Source organism: Festucalex cinctus, chromosome 4 (genome assembly GCF_051991245.1).
Source record: "Festucalex cinctus isolate MCC-2025b chromosome 4, RoL_Fcin_1.0, whole genome shotgun sequence".
Taxonomy (NCBI): Eukaryota; Metazoa; Chordata; class Actinopteri; order Syngnathiformes; family Syngnathidae; genus Festucalex; species Festucalex cinctus.
Window position 1 is genome coordinate 12364065 of NC_135414.1, and position 24493 is coordinate 12388557.

The 24493-nt window shown below is 39.4% G+C and overlaps 2 protein-coding genes across 10 annotated transcripts in view; both read right to left on the reverse strand.

Moving 5' to 3' along the window:
* The window catches only part of gramd2aa (GRAM domain containing 2Aa), a 30527-nt gene extending 21594 nt beyond the window's left edge, over positions 1–8933 (reverse strand). For 2 of the 5 annotated variants that reach the window (XM_077518958.1, XM_077518955.1), the window contains exons 1-2: positions 8685–8933; positions 1211–1315 (exon numbers count right to left, since the gene is read on the reverse strand). In XM_077518958.1, coding sequence (XP_077375084.1) covers positions 1211–1315; positions 8685–8818 — 239 coding nt within the window. In that variant the 5' untranslated portion in view covers positions 8819–8933. Of the gene's footprint in view, positions 1–1210; positions 1316–6061; positions 6324–8684 lie in introns of those variants that run through there. The other 3 variants (XM_077518954.1, XM_077518957.1, XM_077518956.1) reach the window with 3 other exon arrangements.
* Positions 8934–10895: 1962 nt separating this feature from the next.
* Positions 10896–24493, reverse strand: part of znf609b (zinc finger protein 609b) — a 95971-nt gene continuing 82373 nt past the window's right edge. For 4 of the 5 annotated variants that reach the window (XM_077518961.1, XM_077518960.1, XM_077518963.1 and 1 more), the window contains 5 exons: positions 21739–21826; positions 17572–19879; positions 16441–16810; positions 15251–15607; positions 10896–13009 (listed from right to left, as the gene is read on the reverse strand). In XM_077518961.1, the coding sequence (XP_077375087.1) occupies positions 12966–13009; positions 15251–15607; positions 16441–16810; positions 17572–19879; positions 21739–21826 (3167 nt within the window). In that variant the 3' untranslated portion in view covers positions 10896–12965. The remainder of the gene's footprint in view (positions 13010–15250; positions 15608–16440; positions 16811–17571; positions 19880–21738; positions 21827–24493) is intronic. The other variant, XM_077518964.1, reaches the window with a different exon arrangement.

Genomic DNA, 24493 nt, shown 5'->3' on the forward strand with positions numbered 1-24493 from the left:
ACATTTAAAAAATATGAACAATTAAAAAAAAATAGAAACACTATAATTATGTATGTTCCTTTTGATCCAAACAGAATTTAAAAAAATCTATATTTATAATAATATATATTTTTTTATGTTGGCAACAACTTGAAGTTGTAAAAAATAATAATCAGGATTATTTTGGTAATAATTGAAATCATGATTATTCAAATAATTATTTATTGTTTTGTACAAAACAAGAAAATGTTTAAACATTTTAAAAATATTACAAATTTAAAAAAATAGAAACACTATAATGTAAGTTCCTTTTGGTCCAAACAGAATTTATAAAAATATATATTTATAATAACATATATTTCTTTATGTTGGCAACAACTTGAAGTTGGAGTGCAGCATGTGCAATGTGCAGTAGGACAATCATTAATATTTTAAACAAGAAAATGCTAAAATGTAAATAATAATAATAATAATAATAATAATAATAATAATAAATAAATAAATAAGTAAATTAAAACAATTAATTTAAGACAAACACAATTATTTAAAACTCTAGAATTATGCAAGTTCCTTTTGGATTTAACAAAATTCCTTAAATTATGTATTTTAAAATAAAAAGGTGCAAATGCATAAATTAAAACAAAGCAAATAATATGAATATACATATATATATATATATATATATATATATATATATATATATATATATATATATATATATATATATATACACACACACACACATATATTACGATTATGCTGATTTTGTAATTGTGGAGTATAATAATTGAAATTGTAATTGCATTTCAATTAATTGCAGAGCCCTAGTTGAAGGTAAATTTACATGTATGTTTTGGCATAGATTTTAAGGATGGCAGCTTTTCCTTACACTAAGTTTGAATAAACAAAAAAAATAGAGCACGAAAATATCAGAAAGATCTGTCAATGTAATAGAATTCAGTACGAAACTACTGCAGACTCCAACCACATTAATCACATATTATTAAATGTTGGGGTGACCTTTCAGTATGTTACGTCTGGTGAGTGTCGATCACCTCAAGTGTAATAGTGCCTATCAAGACGTTTGTGTGTTACAATTGTTTGACATCAAGTAGGCCTACAAAATAAAAACAATGAAAAGAAATCTCGTGAGTGTCCACACACACAGGATGCAGATGGTGTTCTGGGAAATGTGATTGCATGTGTGTGTGTGCAGGTGATGGAAGATTGCCTGAGGTGTCCATGCGCGTCTTCGTCCTTGGAGGCGTCCAGGTCCTGTGTGGACAGCAGGCCCGTTTCTTCGGCGTGCTCCTGCTGCTCGGTCATGCTCCTGGCCCTAAACGCAAACGCAAACACGCACGAGTAAGTGCACGGCGGCCATCCGCTCTCATCCACACGGTCATGTTTGTTTTCTGTCTGCAGGGAGACTTTTCTCAGTCCTCAACTAAAGGTTTGTGGGGCAAACACGTGGACTCTCTCTTTTAAAATCAACATGGAGGTGATGCAATCCTGAAGGTCTTGTGGTACAATCAAATCTTTTCCTCAGCAAAATAAAAAAAATAAAATAAAAATAAAAAAAGTTAAATAGCACAGTGGTGATCTAGAAAACTAATACAGTCTTGAGAGAGAATATCATATATTATTCAGCTTTTACATACAATAAATGTATGCATGCAAGTCAGAGATGCATTCAAGGAAAAGCTATTCTGAACACAATTCTGATATTTGGCAGAAACATTTTTTGATAACTAATAAATTGGCCAATTAAATAAAACATATATAAAATTAATAATAATAGAAATAATTACCTGACTTTGTCCAGATTTTTGCTATTTGTAGGCCAGCACTAAATTGCAGAGCTCAACTGCAATCATATTGTTCCAAAAAATAAAACAAATGCAAACGCAACATTTTGCCTGTGTGAGTTTCGGATGTGTTAAATCGACCTGTTTTGCATATATATTGTTCCCAGAATGCATTGTGTGGCGCAGTTAATCACGTTATAAGGACATTTAATCTTTGTTATATGTATTTGTGTTACCAGTAATTTAATTTGTGTCGTATTTAACACGTTTATATCAGTCTATGATTTTTAAAAGAAAAAAAATTAAACAAACCCAATCTTTAAGTTGTATGTAAAATAATGACATCCAAGACAATTTCGTGTACAAGTTGCATTGCTCATCTGAGGAATGCTTGTGAAATTACAAATTCCTATGTATTGATAGTGGTCGGCTGATTAAATTGTCCAACATTCCTTTTTTTTTTTTTTTACTTTACTTTACAAAATAATCTCACAGGCTGAACTAAACCCCTTTGTGGGCCTGATCCGGTCCCCAGGCTGTATGTTTGACACCAATGGGCTAACCGGACTCCAGCTCCTGATGTCACTCACCAGGCCACACCCATTTGCTTTCAATAACTTATAAATACGTTTTTTTTTTTTTTTTTGGTTTTTTTTTTTTTTAATGCTTTAAGTGCTAAGTGTCCCAAAGACGTATTTATGTTTTTATTTTGTTTTTTTTTAATTTTTTTATGCTAGAGCAATACAGAATGCATTGATGCAGCCTCTCAACTGCAAAGAACAATTGCAGAAATGGTAGTTATTACACAAACGGCCAGCAGGTGGCAGCAGAGCAAAGCAGAGCTATTGGAAATTGCTTGTGCCAATCACATCGCACCGTCCCACATTGTAACATTGGAAATATGCGGCCAGAAAAACTCAGCTTGCACGATGGGTCTGACTCCAGCAAGGATGTCAAACATATGGCCCGCGAGCCGGATCAGGCCCACAAAGGTGTTTAATCCGGCCCGCAAGATGACTTTATATAAGTAAAAAAATAAATAAAAAAATAAAAAAATAGCAGTCGGACCAATTAATCAGCTGGCCACAATCAAAACAGAAATTTGTAATTTCAAAAGCAATCCTCAGATGAGCAATGCAACTTGTACATGGAATTGCCCTAGATATTATTATTTTACACACCACCTAAAGTTATGGTTTATTTAAAAAAATAAAATCATAGACCGACATAAACGTGTTAAATACGACAAAAATTCAATTACTGGTAACAAACACATAGGACAAGGATTAGAATACTTATATCTTCATTAATTACGCCACACAATGCATTCTGGGAACAATGTATATGCAAAACAGGAAGCTACAACACTGCGATTGGCTGGCAGCCAGTCCAGGGTGTCCCCCGCCTACTGCCCAGAGCCAGCTGAGATAGGCGCCAGCACCCCCCGCGACCCTTGTGAGGAATAAGCGGTCAAGAAAATGGATGGATGGATGAAAGCTACAACATATCCGGAACTCATACAGGCAAAGTGTTGCTGCATTTCATTTGCATTTGTGTTATTTTTTTGGAACAACATAATTACAGTTGAGCCCTGTAATCTAGGGCTAGCCCACAAATAGTGAAAATCTACATATAATTGATGCCAATTGGTTTTAAGTTAAATGCCATGATTTTACCGATCCGGCCCACTTGGTCATGTATTTTCCTCCAAGTGGCCAGTGAGCTAATATGAGTTTGACACCCCTGGACTACAGCATTACGCTAGTAGGACTACATTTCCCACAATTCTTAGACATGAAAGCATGAAGTAGTTACTGTATAGGTCCAGTATTACCAAACACACAATTGGATACAAATGATAATGATAATGAGAATGTGAAAGTAAAGAGGAAGGAGTAAGTAAATATTGTGTGATTGACAGCCACATGGCCCAAACAGATAAAACAGTGGGGCTGGCAAAATCTGCTTTGACTTGCTCACACTCTCTTTGTATAGTAAATATACTTTATCGTAACATCTTATTTTTCACAGGGTGTGAATAGTTGAAGCTTTCATCCAGCTATGGTTGAAATCAACCTGTCGCTGTTATCGCAGTGGCCCCCTCCCACGCCACACACCGACACAAACACAGCCACATTGTACCATAATGTCCCGTGGGAGTGCGGAGGCTGTTGCACCTGCCCCGAATAATTACAGGTGCTGATGGAAAGAGGCTCACGCACGCACTTTCCTACGGATTATCTCTAATTGGCCAGAAGCTTCACGTCAGCCGCTGGCTTGTTCAAACAACTTGGCTTCCTGCATCCAAAGGCTCCATCCGACTGGTTATCTGTGATCACAAAAGGGTTCACAGAGGGGAGCAGGTAGACGTGAAGGGCCTGTTGTAAGTAGATAAGACAAACGTTTGTGGACATTTCAAGCTAGTAGTTAAGGGATCACTGAGTCGATTTGAATGTTCATTTGAAAACAATGCTCAAAAGCTGGCTGCATTTGTTCTCAACTTCCGGAACAGGAAGTCACTTACAGTAACAAGATTCATGTTGCCATAAATAAACATTAGTGAACACGCTGGAGATGTTTTACTTTTTCTTTTGCTTTATATCTGCCACTTTTCTACTAGTTGATTTGATTAGCCTAACATGACAGTTCAAACATTTGCCCAATTACTTATCCTTTTCCAAACATTTGTACATCTCGCTCCCTGATGTGTTTATAGACAAACGAATGTCAGAACCAGCAAGTCTGGTTAGTAGCATTAAGAATAAACATACCGCAGGGTACTTGAACTGACAAGTAAGGGACAACATTGTGCTGGATTTCCACACACTCAGAAACTCAACCATCAATAATCATGCTTTCCTCTGAAAAATTTCTAAACAGCCAAATAGAATGTTGTCAAATTAATTGTTTTCCATGCCAACATCAGCCCATTCAAGATAATTGTCTTCAAGTAATGAGGCCCAACACTGTCTCAAATGGCCGGTTGAGTTCCAAATGCCATTCTGCGCAGTCGAACACGTTTGACACTAACGTTCAGTGAAAGGTTCCCACCTCTCCTCATTGTCTGAGGACACAAACACTTTGTTCTGTCACAAGACATCCTTCAATCCAGTTAACTGTAATCTCGTTAATGCTGCTGGCATACTTGAAAAGAAAAATCTCTCTGGATTCTTTCGTAGAGTCACAGAAATGCTATTAAATGGTCACTCCATCAACAAGTTTGTGTGCGTTCACTGTGGACAGGAATAGTTGCCTGTCCGGCCAAATAAAGACTAGGGGCATTCAGTAAACATTAACAGTCTCCATTTAAATTGTGTGGGATTTTATTTTTCAACTGAGCAAAGTCAAGGAAAGCCCTGTGAGTTGTTTGCATTGGGCGTGTGGGCCTCGGGACTTTTATTTATCAAAAAATGTTAAGACAGAATGTTTGCAGTCATTTCAAAAAGTTCATTTCGATTGACAGTGCTTTCAATTACAAATAGTCTGATTTTAACCTGTCGTCTGTTGGTCTATTATTCTTTATTTGACAGATGAGTGTGTTCAGCCTTTGGACTCAGAGATATGTGCTCGGCTTGAGACCTCCTGAAATAACCTCCCCATTGTGCAAGCACCTCAAAACAATCTTTGAAGACATGAGTGTGTTAGGAAGCCCTTCACAAGGCTTCAAATGTCTCCCACAATAATTACTGTGCAGTAAGTACTCTAAACCTGACAAACACCAATGAAATAACTTGCAGGTTTTGTCGAATGTACTTAAAAAAAAAAAAAAAATTACAAAGGCATTACTACAAAGTTAAATACGAAGTATACATCATGCTGGGTTAGCAGGCATTTTGTTGTTATAGGTTTGACAAATATGGAGGGGATTTCACTTAACATCGCGGTATATGACATTTAAGTTATGCAATAGACAAATATAAAACACTTGTCCTTCGCATTAGCGGTACGTTTTCCATCGCAAGATAAAGTTAAGTTTGCCAGTGAAAGACAGACTGATGTCACAACACGGCCAATTGGCCTTCAAAATAAAACATTAACAAAGGTCTTACAAAGAACAGATGCTCATATTTCCTTATGGCTACGAGATAAAGCGTGTACAAGAACACTGACTTGATGTGCGACACGAATAAAAGCCATATGTGCTACCCAAATCCAAAACCGTCTGGCGTCTCCACATCCATAAACAAAGTGCACATATTTTATCCTGACAGAGAGACGGAAATGATTGTCTTTTTTTTCTTTTCTTTTTTTTTAAACCAACCTTCGACGTCTCCTACCTGTAGCTCACAAGCTGCCTGCGACGTCTTTTAAAGCCGTGCCGTAACTTTATCGACTTCCAAAAGATGTTCAGGCGTGCCCCGCGCTTGTCCGTGGATACATTGTCTCGTTTTTACGTGTCAATCTCCACGACTGTCACAACCATCAAGCTAACGCTAGCAGAACGCGCGCTCAGTGCACTTTGCAGCTCCTCTCAAGTGCGTCCGGTTGTGGCGAGTAGGTGGGCTGAGCTTACCTACAACCCAGTGTGGCCTCACTGGCTTTGTGTGCTCTCTGTGAGGGGATTACACGCGCTGATTTCTATTTCAACGCCACAGACGCCCAAAATAACTAACTCGCATGGTGCAAACACTCATGGACACAATATTAGGAACACGCCTGTACTGCAATAACACAATACAAACGAGAGTTAATTATGTCTCTGCTTAGTAATGACACAAATGTCTAAAAAATGTTTTCCTGCCCGATTTTTCCACGGTGTGCAGTTTTTTTGTTTTTTTTTGTTTTTGTTTTTTTAAGATTAATTTTTCCTCACAGATCTGTGTGGAAAATAGTTGGCATTGACAATGGAAGATGTTAAGTGGATTACAACAAACATGGTGAGTGGAAAGAATTTGAACCGATAGTTTCACTTTCAATCAGTGAGCAAAGGCCCGATTATCAGATGTCTTTAAAAGATTATCCAGTCTGAAAACAGCCAGTGCAGTAAATACTTAAATAGGATCTCCAAACTACCCACCAGCCATTCTTCAGTGCCATATTCTAAAAACATTTGACATAGTCCACAAGGCTAGTAAAAAACAACAACAAAATGTTTGGAGATGGGCAGTGTAAGAAGGGAGTGTATAAAAAAAAATGTGTGCCACTAAATTGTGTGTACAACTATTTAGGATTAAAATACTGCAATTTCTCTTCATAACACCGGTTAGGGTTAGGCAAGTAGATGTCGAGCCGATACCCGGCCTTATTTCAAAGTATTGGAACTCGTGACGGTGGCCAATACCAATTAATTTCATGTGATTTTAATTTTTTTTTTACATTGGCTATATAGGTTTTTTATTTAATTTGTTGTGTTTTTTTGGGGGGGTGCAAAATTGTATTATGTAATTAAAAGTACATATTAGTGGTATTGGTAGCTAAAATGCTCCAAAAAAATAAAAATAAATCCCAAACTTGCAAAACTGGATTGTTGTATTTATATCTGTGACCACTTTAGAGTTGTATCAGATTATAGCATATCATATTATATTACACAATTTGATTTGTAATATCAACTTTTCCCCATTCATTTTCAATGGGACAGACATTGAACTTTTTCTAAGTATCACTTTCCACACCCACATACATATAACATATCATCTTTACCAGGTGTCTTACACTGCTCAGTGGCACAGTTGGTAAAGTGTATTGTCCAGTAACCAGGAGGTCATAATTTCATAATTTATCTCTCAATTTACTTCATAAACATTCCACTTTCATTCATATCTCAGCATTCACCTATTAGCATTCAGCATTTCCATGCAATTTCTCCAGAAATTGAACTTACTCTAGTTTTGGGAATGCTGAAGCATTTCCACATATGTTGTGATTTTTATTCTCCACACTTATTTGCCGTGTAACAACTCCCACATAATATGCCCAATTAACATTGTTCAAATTTCAACTAGCTTCAGAAATTCAAACCTCCCGGCGTATATATTGTCTGATTCCACATTACTTATAGTAATGAACAATTTAACATTTAATATCCACTTTTCCCCATTCATTTTCAATGGGACAGACATTGAACTTTGTCTAAGTATCACTTTACACACCCACTTCCATACATACATACAACTTATCATTACCAGGTGTCTGATACTGCTTGGTGGCACAGTGGGTAAAGCTCATTGTCCAGTAACCAGGAGGTCATAATTTATCTCTCAATTTACTTCATAAGCATTCCACATGCATTCAAATCTTAGTATTCAGTAGGGGTGTGAATTGCCTAGTACCTGACGATTCGATTCGTATCACGATTCACAGGTCACGATTCGATTCAATACCGATTAATCCCGATATGAATTTATAAGTCGATTGTTGCGATTTTTTTATTCAAATTTAGAAAATACTAATCAATAAACTTGTACAGTGTAAGATTTGGATGAAAATGTTTTTATCTGACACTTCAGTCTTATACAGGTTGTAATCTGTTTCATGTTTGAACAGCATTGAAATAAAATATTAAGTCTTAATGTTCCATTCATATAACATCATTTCATGCTTAAGGTGTGAACCCTAAGACGTTTTGGTGAATATTTTTCTATCAAAAATGGATGTTTAAAAATCGATTCGGCCGCCTATTGAATCGACTCAAGAATTGCGCAATGTAATATCGCGATATATTGCCGAATTGATTTTTTTTTAACACCCATAGTATTCAGCTATTAGCATTCAGCTTTCAGCATTCCCACGCATTTGCTCCAGTAATTGCACTTAGTCTAGTTCTTTATGTTATTGATCATATCTCTGTAAAAAGGACAAGTTAATGAAATCTGACTGTGTGGTACTGGTGCAAGATGAGCCCCTAGATTGGAGAAGCATGCATGTGACGAACTGTGGTGCACTTCCTGTGTGTCTCACCTGGCTGCTATCCTCTGACTGCAGTTCCCATGAAGGTGGCGGCAGTGCGGAGGCTGCTGGTAGTACGCGTCCCGGCCCGCAGCCTCGTCTGCAGGCAGGGCCTTAGGGCTGGTCGCGTAGATAGTGCATCCCATGAACACCTCCTGGGAGACGGCCTCCTCGTCCAACAAGGTGTCCTTCCTCGGAGGCGAACGGCTGCTTTGTGGGAAAAGCCATTGGCTCAGCAGCACGTTGCTTTCTTAAACGCTCCTCCTCTCCCTCCCTCCCTCTCCTGAGAGGATAATCACATTCCGCCTTTACACTCAACAAAATCATGGCCAGCCTAATGGCTCTCTGTCACTGACGTGGCATTATGCTAATGCACACAGCTGACTCGCAGCGCTTACAAATCATGTACTGTACACAAAACACACAGTGACAGATGGCGGCACTTTTACAAATGGTTAATTGATCAAAATGTTCATGAATCCTGAAAGAGAACACATACTTCAGTGTTTGCCAACATCCATAGAGCATAGGCACACATTTTACATTTGAAAAATGCCCCCTTGTTGAACACAAAGCAATTTTGTCGCATGAATGGCACCATCAATGACAGATGAAAGTCAATCATTTTGGATTCCTCCATCCAACCTTTTTTAAATTGCAGTTTAGTAAGTTTACCATTTTGCTGGAAACTGCTTTAGTTGTCACAACAAATGCTGCCACGTTTCTATATAAAAAAAAAAATCTGTCAGCCATGATTGCAACACTTGGCTGGATTAGGAATCCGTCCCCTATTGATTTTCGGACCTCTCGTCCTCATTTGTTTGGCGGGTGAGCTGGAGCCTGTCCCATCTGACTTTCGGCGAGAGGCGGGGCACGCCTGCTCACCGGCCAATCAATTCAGACAACATGTATGGTTTGCGTGTCATTCAAAGATTGTTCTGCAAAATGAAAAGATCATGGATTAAAACGCAGAAATCATGTCATGCCATCACACCGCATGCTTATAAATCATCCAAGTAGATCACGGCTCACAAATATGTTATCTTGGTAAGGAGCCACAACACTGACAATAAGATTTGGTAGTGAAAAAAAAAATGTTATTGTGGAAAAAGCTGCATTGACATTGATAAAAGTATTGGCATTGTAAAAGGTTGTATTGAAAAATAAAATACAAAGAGATCAGAACATATTACTCCAGTACTTAAGGATTTACACGGGCTCCCAGTCAGCTGTAGCATAGATTTCAAAATTCTGCTACTGGTCTATAAATCACTGAATGGTTTGGGTCCTGAATATATTCAAGAAATGCTGATTGAGTACAAACTAGGGGTGGGAATCTCTGACATGAGGCCAATTCGATATGTATCTCGATACACAAGTTGCAATTCGATTGAAAAACGATTATCTTTCAGAACAGAACGGTTCGATTAAGTTTGGGAACGATACAATTTTCGATTCGATACGATTAATTTCAATATTCAAAACTTATAGTGACATTTGTTGCTTGTAAACATTAATCTTAAAACACCACAAATTTTTACAGTATCTACAAATGTGTTAAAAAAGAACAACAACAATGTCTTCTATATTTTTATATATTGAATCAATTATTTAAATGGACCAGAACAAAGGGCTGGGCGATATGACTGAAAATGTATCAGTTTAAATATTTATTAGTTGTTATTGACAGTTATAATTGTTTTTTGTTTGTTTTCATTTCAAGTCAACAACATACCAACGTGTGGTTTGGTTTGAAGTGCAGTGGAATGGAACATCCAAAGTCAAACACAATTGGTTGTGTGATGTTGGTTGAAAGAAAGAAAAAAAAAAACTTGCCATTGCAAATACTGTAAAATGAAATTTATGACAGGATGAAATATTTGATGTTATGAAATACTGCTTACCCGTACAGTGTTTTTAAAGTAACATTTTAACATCCCCCACTGACATACAAGCATTAACATTGGTGCATGTGTATTTGTGTTAAGTTTCATTCCTGGCTCACTTTAAACCAAAGACAGTTAATCTTTTGGATGCTTAGTGAGCTAAGTCTCACCAAATTTGATGACAAATCACGTGACATCGCACATCACATCCTTATGACGGCTTGAGTGAAGGCACGTTTCTCCAGAGAATTGTAACACGTGGAGCGTTTGACTTTGCTGGTTCCACTACAATGTTTTGATGGTCAACACAGCTGAAGCCAAACAAGTTACCAGGACAGATTGTCTCATAAAAAGATTTATTTTTTTTTTCAGCCCAAATTTACAAAGGCAAGTTACAGAGTATTGTATAAAAAAAAACAAAAAAAAACATGATAATGTACACTTTTCACAAACTCCTGAAGGGAGGGAGAGAGGAGGAAAGGGGGAGAGACAGTTCTGAATGTCTTACACAGAAGAAGACGCTGTAAACATCCTTGCAAGCACCTCAGTGGGTACTTTGAGGGGGTGGGGGGTGGCTGTCTTTGTACGACAGAAATCGGGGTCAGGAAAGGACAAACGAGCGAGCGTCTCTGTGTTTTCACACAAGAATGTTCAACTAGGCACCAACTGCTGGCCAATAAATATACTCTGCACCATTGAAACAAAACACGAGAGCCAAGCACTTTCCATTATGTTGAAAGCAAACATGAACTTTTCTGGCTTTTCATACACTTTTAGAATATAGTTGTGATTTTTTACTGGGCTTTGCTGACTACTGCGATAATAGGACTACTCTGTGAGCGAACAAATGCACTTGTCACAACCATTGTTTGATCAAAACTAGATGTACTGTATGTATGCAGTCTGCTGGTACTAAAACCTCACGGACTTGAAAGACAACATCACAGCTGCCTAGATTACCCTTACAGATTAAATACTAATCAAACACCACCACATTCATCATCTTTAAAATGCACATAAGTCAAGGAGATGCCATTTCGATGGAGGACTCGGAGGATTTTCCAGCTGCTGTCAAATCCAACGCTTGGCTGGCCAACGATGCTAACGTACAAAATGGCTGCAAACATCTGTTTGTATTTGGTGACAACGCTGTTCCAGGTATGTTCGCACCCACCCAACTGTTCAAATAAATACACATTTGAAAGCAACGTATGGTATCCGGTTACAGTTTTGGGCATGACTTGATGGTAAACATTGCAGCACCACTTATATGAAATCCAAATACATTTAGAGGACATTGGGGATATATTCATTTACCTTACACACCATTTAATGATGTATGTTTCGTATGAATGTCAGAAGTTATTACGATTATGAAGTTTGGACTGATCCAAAGCCAACCGCTTAACGAAACAATCAAAAAATCATGATAAAGAGATGAATGTGTGTAAGAGTGAAGCCATATCGGTTTAAAGACTGATCGTGATTCAGATGAATTGAACACGTGCCCAAATGATATGCGCACGTTCTGGATCACATCTTACATACGTCGATATTACAGCAGAACATAAATTCATAAAGGAGGTGAAGAAAGCTCGTTGTACCCTGCCAAAGCGTCACCGTAGCCAATATGGCTTCACTCTCCATTTTCGTTATGAGGCGAAGCAGCGTTGACACCAGCATTCAGACATTCAAAAATGACCGTCAAGTTGACAAAAGCAAACACGGATCACGTTTATTATTCTCGCTTGAGGTGAAATGAGGTCCCTTCGCAAAAACACGGTGACATCATCCCTGAAACAAGAACTGAGGAGTTTAAAATGGCGGAAATCATAAACTTGCGTCTCAGGCTTTTAAGTCTCTGAAGAAAGCAGCAGTTGCCATATTCCCCCGTCCCCAATGAAATACAAGCAAACATTTGTCAAGTTTCGGATATATTGTTGCGTCGTGACATAGGAAATGCCAGCGACATAAAGTTGAACTCATCTCAGTAAGAATTTCTGTTAAAGTCTTTCATTTCATTTCATTTCATTTGACTCCCCTTTGCCATCAGTCAACCAACTCCCTCCCCAAATCCTCCACTAGATTCTTCTGTATATGACCCCAAAAATATATAATGTCATCAAAACAAAATCTTAGAAAGTCCAATAGTCTATTTTTGCATTGTTATTTGTCGACAGTGCAAAGACTAGATAACCAGAGGGGAGGTGTTTCCTCTGCGTGAAGGGGTAGAGTGATGGCTTTGAACCTGGATTAGATCAGTCCAAGCTTTTGAGATTCTTTCCATGGGCAAGAAAGACGCAAACGAGCTGTCACCACTCGGGCAGATCAACTAAACGCACACAAACACCATTGAACTGATGTCAAAAAGGGAACTCCTGGGAAATCCTTTTCTCACGTGAGCCAGTCACATGAATCTTTGCAGGCTTGAGGTGTGGCGGTCAGGTTTCCCTGTTGAAGACACAGCAAATTCCCGCTCGTTAGCAATTCACATGTTGCGTTCACGGCAACCATTCCCATTTGCTTTTGTCAACAGGCAAGAGAGGTTTGTATAGTGGCAATTTGCAAGCCCCTCCACTAGATGTCAGTGCAGCCTGCCTCTATTTTCATGCTCATTCTACAACTCTATTTAATCTTCACTGTGATCCTCTTGTCCTTAGAAGACCTACTTAAAATGGATGAGCTGAGGGGTTGCACTGAATATTATATACTAGACAGCAGCCGAGTACCCGCAATGAGTCCATTTTCCTTTAGACAAATCCAGGACAGAGAATGCAAGACAAAAACAAATCTCACACATTATATATCATCATCTGTCAGCAGCTTGATACTCTTGGCTGCATTCAGGTCTGAGTCTTGCCTATACTTGGCATCCTTTATAGGCTACAGTCTATTTAGTATTACTTTCTTTATTCTTACCTCTAGGTGGGTGGAGAAGGTTGCTTTCTGCTTGTTAACTGGCAACAACAGTTGATAAATGGACAGACTTACTGAAGCGTGTATTGCCATCGGGCATTTTGCCTATTCAGGTTTTGGCTTTTGATATGCAGTTGGTGTAATGTAACAGTGTCAAGTGGTGACTTCACTGGTGGGTTGGGCCCCAAAAGTGGGTCGCTGAGCCATTTTGGGCGGGTCGCGAACAGCTCGTAAAAAATTCAAAGGGTGTTTCTCATTTTACGACGGTCCAGACACACCACATTTCAAGCTTAATAAAGTGGTTATGCCACACAAAAAGGAAGCTCAGTTAGCACCACACTACCTCGGAAATTCATTTTCCGTTTGATTGTTGTCATTTATAGACACATTTTTCATTCTAGCATTTACTGTAAATATGACATTTACTTTGAAAGTGGTCCACATTGTGGCATGATGGCTAGCTTGACTTCCCTTTTAGACGTTCGTAGTATTGATTGGCATTAAAGTTGTGACCAACATCAACACAACGCTATCCCGAAAACATATTCAATCGCTCATTTAAGACGCTAAGAAAACGCTAATTAATTACGCCATCATTGTATGATAGGGCAGAAGTCTCCGACGTAAGTTGCTACTGGTTAGCATGCAGCTAGCTGTTAGCATTACCTACGGGTGCTTGGCTGGTAGCTGTAAATGAGTTTGACAGCTGCTAAGTGGTAACTGGCTTTTTTTGTTTTTTTTTTTGTTTTAATGGGGAAAAGCATTTTACAAAATAAATTAAGACAAAGTACAATCTTTTTTTTTTTTTTTTCCTGATACGAAAAAAAACCGATCAGATCCTTGGCCCAAATCCGTAATCCGATCCGAACAGTGACTTTTGTGATACGTTGCACCACAAATACATAGTCTAGTTTCGTTTGCAAATATGTTTTAAACGTGTTTTTCTTTTAAATAAATTTTACCTAATTGATTTTAACTTTCATACAAGTGGGTGACAACTTTGTGACAATAGGAGCATGTGGGTCTCAGGGTAGCAATAGCTCAGAATCACTGGTATCAAATATCTACGGTAATAACAATATTTCTGCTTTTCGGCCTTAGATTTAAAGTGTTTCGTTATATATGCAAGTATCAAGATATTTTCAAGTAGTTTAGTCACACCATCTCCATTCTTCATCCTAGTCATCAAATCGGACCACCTGTGTTATATTTGCAACATGTCAAAATTTAGCAAAAAATTCAACCAGATAACCAGGCACACCAGGTAATTTAAAAATTGGATGACATTGCCTATCGAAAATTTGGTCCAAAAAATGCTTTAAAATGAGAGTAAAATAGTAATAAAATACTTGATAATTTCTAAACATACTGTATCCCCATGATTTTTTTTTTGATTTTTTTATTTTTTATTTTTATTTTTTAAACTTTGCGATTACTGGAAATCCTTCCCCAAAATATCCACCAATAAGGTCATACGGGCCAAAATTATGATGGGTTCTCAATGCATCCAAATTACCATGATAGCACAAAGGGAACATCATGTGAGAGCAGTGTTGGTAGCAGAAGAGATCATGTACATTGGTAATCAAGTGTTTTATTGTAAATTGACTTGCTATTAATTTTGTTTTATATTGAAGCTAATTTTCTTGTTACAATTCCAAGCTATGTTTTGGTCATGCACTGCACATTTAACATGCAAGTCCTCCGCTTTCGTTCAATACACTGCTGTCGTGTAAATAAACCTGTGTAAGAAAGTGCAAGTGAAGACGGACTGACCTGTGGTGTAGGACAGATCATACTGTCCTGAGAGCAGGGGGTATCCCAGGTGGTGGTGAGAGGGTATGATCCGCTGGGAAGGCGAGGATCGCGGCCGATCCACGTCTCTTTCCCGATCCCGTTCTCCGCCGGCTCCTCTGTCCTGCTCCCGCTCCCTGTCAAGGGGTGCCTTGTCCCCTACTGTCGGAGATTTGCTTTTGTATTGGCTTGCGTGTTGATGCAGGATGTCGAGCGCTTTGGCGTCTGTCGCCATTTTGTTGACAGTAGGGCTAGTGCGGGATTTGTCGCTGGCCTCTTCAGCTCCAGCTATTTTACCGCCGTATGGAGAAAAAGGATAACCTCCAGGGAGGTAAGAACCTACATGAATACGAATATGGATGGGTTAATATACATATTCATTATATTCATTATTATACAGAATAAAACAAATTGCTTTGCAAAGGACCAAGTTTTAATGTACCGTAAAATCCTGTGTAAACTACGTGAGTGCTAAAGACAATAATGAGTCAAACATTCTCACCCATTTCTTTGAATTGGCTCTGGTTTTAGAGATGTTTATATTTTTGACAATTAATTCATAGCTCATTTGGAGATATCAAAAATGCTTGTTATTTATTCTCTAATAAAAGTGAAACATGCTTGTCTACTGCTAATATTGCCTCATTTTTTGAACGTTTGCTTGATTTTCACATGAAACAATTTCCATATAGAAGGCTCTGTGACAACGTTTGCCATCTTTCACGATGTTGCGTCAGAAATGAAAGGGCATGCTTGAAAAGACAGAGAGACACCCTCAAAGTTGTAGCATAAAGAGAATACCAATGTCAATTTTGCATATTTAGTTTAGAATGTGTGAATGCATGTCCCATGCAGAAACCTCTCACATTCTGAATTTGGCAAACATGAAGTGATTACAGTGTGATTAAATCCCGCTCCAGCAGCTTTACAAGCCGTAACAATGACTGGAATTCACAGTCAAACAACATGAAAATTGTTTGGCACAACACACAGACCAATGAGAAAAATACATTTGGGACAATAATAACTTTAAGTAAAACTGCTATTGTTAACACTTTTTGGGCTATATGAGTGAATAGATTGATTAAAATAAGGTACAATTACAATGAATCATTACAACATTGTTGAGTAATGCTTTATATTTTTCTCAAAAATATAATTTTGTGTCATACCTGGGTAGTTCTGCATCATGACCGAAGGCATGCCCCTGTAACCAGGGTGGTTGGGGTCATAACCTTGTCCATAGGGGTAACCATGCATGTATGGCATGTATCCTTGGTGTTGTGCTAGTGGTGATGAGAACTGCAAGTGGGCATTTGTACGAGAGTCTTTACTCAAGGTCCGATGTTCCTCAGAACTAATTCTAGGGTCAGTAATTTCTTTACTGTCCTCCTTAGGCCCGCTTTGACAGTCCTTCGGCCTGCACCTTTCTTCCTTTGCTTTCCTATCACGCTCCCGTTCTCTGTCCCGTTCATCTTTCCACCGTGATTGTTGCTGCTGGTGTTCGCCTTCCGCTTGAGCCTTCTGGCTCTCAGAGTACTGCTGGTGGTCAGAAACAAAGCAACAAAATGATAACAATTGTGTAAAAACATCTGAGGTCTCAATTATAAAAATGTGTGTGTAAGATTCAAGTTAAAGTGTAAACACAAAAGAACTCTGAAGACTTAAAAAAAAAAAAGTGCACACATCCACATTCACCAGGAAAAGCTGCATGTCATATCCCTATCGACCCACATTTAACCATTAATGGTCAACGTAACGTACCAATCGAAATGCTTATCAATGAGTTATTGATCAATGGTTCTTTATCATGGATCGTAGCAGGGCGCAAACAAACAAACAAAAAAAGACTAACAATAATAATAATGACATTGAAATTAAGGTGCTTATGGTTGAGGTGGAGATGAAAAGGTAGATATTGTTTGCTGCCAATTTGCTGCAACTTCTAGGTCTTTGTTTTGTGCCTACAGCTCTTCAATTATTTTTTCTTAGCTCCCCCAGGAGGAAGAAAATATTTCGCACCCAACCCCCCCCCAACTCTCAGCTGCAACTATAAATATTATTTTTAAAAACTCTTGTAAATACATCACTGCAGAGGAGCTAATACTCTGTACAATAATGAGAGCACTACTGCCACCTACTGTAGTGGATGTGCACTTACACTTTATTATAGTATGCCCCAAATAAAATAAATAAATAAATAAATAAATAAATAAATAAATAAAAGAAAAACATGGTCCCTGAAGTCGCACGCGTCCCCATCCAAACAAAGTGAGGCCTGTGATACTCTAAATTATATTTACCTGTCTATACCACACAGCCTGCTCTGTGCCAGGTTGACCTCTTGAGTCAAGAGCTTGCTTGGAGTCCTCCTTCCCATGGTGTCCCCCTTCTGTCAGCTTCATCTTCAGCCCTTCAGCTTGCTGGGACTTGATGTCCTCCGCCTTAATGTTTCCCATCGATTTGGATGAAACCTCAGAGGGTGAGTCCCTGGATTTACTGGTAGGTTGCGGCGTCTTTCCAAGCTCAGATTGACTCGAGGTTTTGGAGAGGTTTGGCTGCATTGGGTTCTTTTGTTTCCATTCCTCCTTTATGGCAGCTTCTCTTTCTTTCATGATTATGTCCGACTTTTTCTCAGCGGCGCGGTGCTGTTCAGCCATTTGTCGCTGACGCTCTTCAAACTGCTGTCGATAGGCAGGGTTGGTATTCATTAAATGGTTATGGTATGCCTGATCTGAGTGATACGCATACGGGGGTACGTAGGCATACTGATTGTAGTAAAGTGGTTGCATATACATGTTGGATCGTTGTTGAATGACGGAGGGTTGCTGCTGTTGCTGCTGTTGCTGCTGCTGGCCAGGAGCGATGTCAGGTTTGCGATCCTCATGAACCTCGACCTTGACTTTCTCCTCGGCCTGATCCTGATCATCTTCCCTTTTGATCTTCACCTGACCTTCTGCCACCGGTGTGCCTGGATTTGGTCCACCGGGACTGGGGTTGACATAATTGGGAGAGTAATACGTCTCATAGCCAGTGTAGTATGGAGATTCTTTGCTGGGAGCCGGATTTGGGAAAAGAGCTTTTTTGACACTTTCCCTAAGTGCCTGGTCTTCTGTCCTGTTTTTAACATTCTCTAGTTTGCCTTCACCATCCTCACCAGCGTCAGAGATGTCCGAGTATGCTGGGCTGTGAGTTTTCACAGATGAGTTGTCAGCACCGTTCTGGTTCATGTGAAGTGGTGTAAGAGGCTGTGGCATTCCACTGCCATCTATTCGACTGGCCACTCCAATGGATGGGCTTGGGGCATTATCTGTAAAACTATATATCTTGTCAGCCTCTGCCTTGATGCTTGCCAGCCGACTCTGATGAGGGTCTGAGGACCCATTGAGAAGCCCTTCAGCCTTACTTCCTTGTTCAGGTACTTCTGCATATGACTGTTTTCCCTCCTCGGGCTTCCCTCCCTTTCCCATCGACTTGGGGCTGTCAGCTTCCTTTCCACCATCCTTTTTCTTCTTGTCTTTCTTCTTCTTGTCTTTGGCGCTACTTGAGGGAGGATCCCCTACAGCGGGGGTTTTTAACTGGGTGCCTTTCATTTGGGGACTTTTGGGGATTCCTTGCAGAATTGGGGTAAGCCCTGGTGAAGAATTGGGGTTTCCTGCAGGGAAAGAGTACATTTGTTGTGGAGCTGAAGGGCCAGTGGTAACTGTTCGTGGTGACTTGATATTTTTTTGACCCGTTTTATCAGCCTTAGTGTTAGCTTTTTTCGACTTGTCCGAACTTCTTTTTTCATCAATGCCATCATTACTGGCTTCATCTGAAAGACATGCCCCATCATCACAACCTTCCATTGGTGTACTTATTTCTGGTTCTGTTTCAGCAATTTTCTTTTTGCTCTGCTTTGAGCAAAACTTGCCAGGCGATGGGGAAGTACTTTGAACATCAAAGCTCCTTCCTTTTGGTGTGACTGACCGGGCAGGAGAAAAGGATCCCTTGTGTGAGATAGATGCACCATTACAATTCTCAGGTTCAGGGTGAATTGTCGAGTCCTCTCCATATTCACTGTCTACATCTAATTCTAGCTTCACATCATCTTCCATGTGGGCACGGGCTTGGTGGTATTTGAGACCATTAATGTGCTTATACCTCTTGTTGCAATTGGGATGAGGGCAATCGATGAGAACAGGTGAGGGACAACTCCGATCAAGGGGGGGTGGAAGTGGCTCAGTCTTGACAGAAGGAATGAGAAGACCCGTTAGCCCAACCCCTCCACTGTTAGAGTTTGTCCGCATGCGTTTGTTGCCTTTGGTGTCCTCCGAGCTCGAATTAGGCTCCATGTCTGATGCAGGCTTAGCCTTACGTTTTCCAGCTGAGGAGGGGCTGGCCTTGATATCCTCTGTGTTGCTATTGGGAGGAGTGCGGCGCTCCGATGGTGTCTGGCTGCCCCTTCGGCCCTTACTGTTAGAAGCGGCACGTGTCTTGTTGTTGGTGGCGCCTTTGTTGTCTGATGAGTTGCTGTTCTCGTTGATTGGAGTGTTGCTGTTTGGTCTCATCCGTTTACCTCGGCCACGGCCATTCCTCATTTCCAGGTCACTTGTAGGGGATTCACAAAACCTGCAACCAGATGAATGCTTCATAGTTACTGTAAGGCAAATACGTCAAATCCCTCTGTAACAATTTCGCAATTTATAAATGTCACCACAACAGTCAAATGAATCGCAGCGGGTCAGTGTTTTAAAGGGACAATAACATGAAAAATCAATCTTTTTGGAGCTTTTAGCCATGTTAAAATGCTAATTCCTCACCAAAAACATGTCCCACCAGCAGGAGGCTCAAGGAAGTACCCAGGACACGCTAGAGAGACTATGTCTCTCGGCTGGCCTGGGAACGCCTTGGGATCCTGTCCGGAGGAGCTGGTTGAAGTTGCTGGGGAGAGGAAAGTCTGGGCTTGCCTGCTGGATCTGCTGCCCCCGTGACCCAACCCCAGATAGGCGGTAGAAAAATGGATGTATGGATGGACTCCCAATTTTACAGTTAAGTAAATAGTAAACAGCTAACATTGTGGGGAATATTCGACAGTATTTGGCAACCTTGGCCTGTTTACACAGTAAGCGTCCAGTTAGGGGACTCGCTGGAGGCATTAATAGCTGAACAAATGACTCTACACAGTGCCGGCAGCCTGACACAGTTGCTGTTCCTACTGATCACTTTAGCACACCAGGATTACTCAAATGTTTTACTCTGCAAAATTGCAACTGTGGTTCTGACATCACTTTGTCTCATAGACCACTCACTAATGTTTAAAGAGAGGAAAATAGTGTGTCTCTTCAATTTTGTTTCCAGTCTTAAGTCAACATCTGAACAAACATGGACAAGCTCAGTTTTTTTTTTTTTCATTTTTTAAATAAAAGCATTTTCATGTGAATACATACTTTCAAGGACATAAATAAATACAAATGAAACATGTCCCTTACTATTAGCTACGTTTCACCGAGCCGTGCACTGATGATGTTTGTGATGGATAAAGTTGTCGCGAGCACAGAATTCTTGTCTATGCATTAATGGACGTAATAATCTGTCAATTAAGATGGACTTTGTGCGGCTGTTCTTGAATCTTGCAGCTAATATCAATGTATTAAAAGTAGCAGCGATAGGGGTTGAGTCAATTCATTAGCTTTCAGCTAATTTTATACATGTCTGCTAGCGTCTGTGTTTGTTTCTTTCCGCTGATATGAATCTATTAATACTAGCAGCGATTGTGGTCGGGTCAAGTCGTTAGCTTTCAGCAAATTTTTGGACTCGTCTGGCACCCTGCTAGCATCAGTGGAGCTTCTACGACGACGCTGACGTCACCAGAGCCACGGCGGAGTGGCGTGTTGTTAAACATACATCACCATTATTTACAAAGTATTTTTTGCTCATTTTTAACCATTTTGGTCTATTTGACTGATGATTTTTTTTTTTTTTTTTTTTTTGAAATACGAGGTCACGTTCAGCGATTTGTGTAGCAAAATATGGACAATCTGGAACAGCTGGCAGCTCTGTGAAAGGCTTTTATCAAGCACACTGAAGAAGCTGAATCACAGCAATATTCATTTACCAACACCTTCTTTGCCATTCTGTCACAGCTGTTTGAACCAAAGAATGGGGGGAAAAAACAACACAATAAAATATATAAATAAAAATAAAACTGCACAATATTTACAGTATGATAAGGCCTTTCTTTCCTTTGACAAGTGTAGCAGGAAGAGGCAAAAACTTCCATAACAATTCAGATTACCAATATCCAACATAATAATGTTGATCTAACGGACATTCAAAAGACTCAATTTCAAGCTGCACACTAAAAGGTAGCACAAGGCTGAGTGATTCATCCACACAGAAATGAACGAGAAAAATTTGAACAGGTTGCGTACATCGGTCAAATGTCATAAAATAAAAATATGCAGATGAAATAATAGACCATTTCTTACCGTGGTGGTGCCCAGTCATGCCGTGTACAGTCCAAAAGTGTGCCCACATATGTTTTGTTTCTCCAAGTAACATTCACCACCAACATCCCTGTGAGAAAAGATACATATTTTAGTAATGAATATCATTTACATTCCAATTCACGTGAGTAGGAATATGCCTTTGAATCAATGTATGGATTTTTGTAGCAGATGATTTTCAAAGAGGTTTTCAAGACAGTCACATGAGTCAGAGCCCTTTCTTAATAGTGTAATGGTTTGGGGACTGATTTATGACTAAATCTTCCAAATTGCTTGACAGGAGGTCCCTCTGGGAATGATCACACTCGGGTTACCAGGGAAAATGCACTCAGCACATTTCCCATTCAAATAAACCATCGTGCAGTCAAGGACATTTCCCTGGAGAGTAATTATTTATAATTTTTGACATTCCTCTATCCTACCTTATTGGAAAGAACAGGACTTCCTTCTGGATTGGTTTTTAAACCTAGATAAGCTCTTGGATTTAATAAATGTGGTGTGAACAGTTTAATCTAGCTAGAGGTACCTGAGTGTGCAAGAAAAGCACAGTGACTTCATTGGTATTACAGCAATCTGTCACTTGTGTGCCGCTATTTGACACGTGTGAATTTGGTAGCACTTGCTTGAGTGACACAATTTGACCTATTCTGAGCCGGTTATCTGACCTTGCATTTTAATTCTAAACTTAGTTCTGTGAGATCCCACTTCTACAAGCTATCCCCCCACCCCAAGATGTGTAACATGTAAAGTCAACTAAATATCATGATTACTTAAAGTAATATTTACAAAGATACTTCATTAAATCAAACAATTGTAGGCCTGTTTTTATTTCAATGCATGTCACCCGACAAGCAGCTTCAGATGATTAGGTTGCTAAATAACATTCTAACTTCACGCCCGTCACCATCCCCCTCACTTTGCTGTGATGGTGACCTCAGTTTGCCACTTCAGCACTACGGAGAAACTCAGGGCTGCAGTGAGCTAACTTATCTAATGGCACAGGAATGCTGGCTGGCAGCTTCCATCCCTCAGAGCATTTTATTAGCTGAGGAAACCTCTCTTGCTCACCTAATTTTCCCTCTCTCCTTCATAATCACTTCTTCTTTTCAAACTTAGAACCATTCCCCACTCACCATATTTTCCCTTCAACACACGGGTCATAGTGATGACTTTTTTCCCCCCGTCTCTGATTTATAAAAGCAAGTGAAAAGCACATGTGTGGGTCTTCAGTATAGTCACAATACTGATACTTGGATACAGGTTTATTCCACAAAGGCCTGCATAAATGTGTAAATATTAATGTTGTGTCTGTAGGGTAGTAAATAGGTTCTGAAACCATATATTTCTACTCTAGCACATAAAGAGATCCCAGAACTGTTCCAAAATACCTTCAACAGCTGGCCACAATCCCCAACTGCTCTGGCAGCTGATTTGTGGTAGGATGTAACTAAAGTAAAGGCAAATGAATGACTAGATAAGCCAAAGCCTCAACTTATTACTCTAAGTTATGGGTTAAAGTGTGGCATAGTTTTACCGCGTAGTAGATTTTGACAGCAATATGCCGTGGTGAAAGCATGGAGTACAGGATGATCATATTAGTTTTAAGTCTTGTGTAAAATATTTTAAATAGGACTCATGTGGTACAAAATGTCAAGTATTTCACACAGTAACATTTCCCTGGGCATTAATATAGTATCATATATATATATATATCAATCCACAATGGAGTGGAATTGGTGTCTGTACTGGGAGTGTAATCATCAATTTGGTATACACAGCAAACCTGTCAGTTAGATTTCCAGTGTTCGATGAAATCTGGTGTAAATAGTGTTATTCTGACACTGCTAGGATTTAAAAAAAATTACTCTGTCAGAGTAAATTTCCTCAAGTGTTGGAGCGGACGTAAGTGTAACTTAATGAACACTACAATAAGTGTTAAATTGACCACACCCTCATTTCCAGTGAAGGACAAACTTTCCAAATTGCCAGCAGGCTGCGTGGTTCAGTGGTAGAATGGTTGTCTCTCGAACCTGTGAGTGTGGTTCGATTCCAGGCCAGTGCAACTATGTCAAATTATCCATGAGCAACATATTGAAGCCCCAAGTTGCTCCTGATGCTCTATAATCAGTAGTCTAAAGCGCTTTGAGGGCCTTGTAAGGAGGAAAAATGCTATATAATTGAAGGACCTTTTACCAAAGTGAACAGTTAATTTTGAATTAATTTTAACACGACACTAGTGTAGAATACTACATACATCTTCTCCCCCCCCCCTTTTTTTTAATGCTTTTTTGAACAAGGTGCACTTACAGCATAATAGCATGCTACCATAATAGCATGCTACCATATGTTTTGAGTTAGCGTATGTTAAACCTTGCCTGAGGTGCGCCTAATGTGTGTGATAAACACAGAAATAGCACCCGTAACTGTGACTGCGCCTTAATACCGTGCGCATTGTGGTCGTGAAAATACGGCACTCGGTGTTAATCTAACACTAGTGATTTTGCTGTGTAGTTAAGGGATTTTCTGAAAATACAGAAAGGCAGCTATTTAACAATATTAGTCACTTTTGAACTCTTAACTGATCCTTGATCATGAACGGCAACAGCTCTTGCATACACAACTATTTTTTTCTCAGTATAACACAATGACCCCTAACCCAATCTAATCCCCTACAACATTTTTCAGTAAAACTTAGATCTGAGCCAAATACCTCATAAGCACCTTGGCAGACATCCCG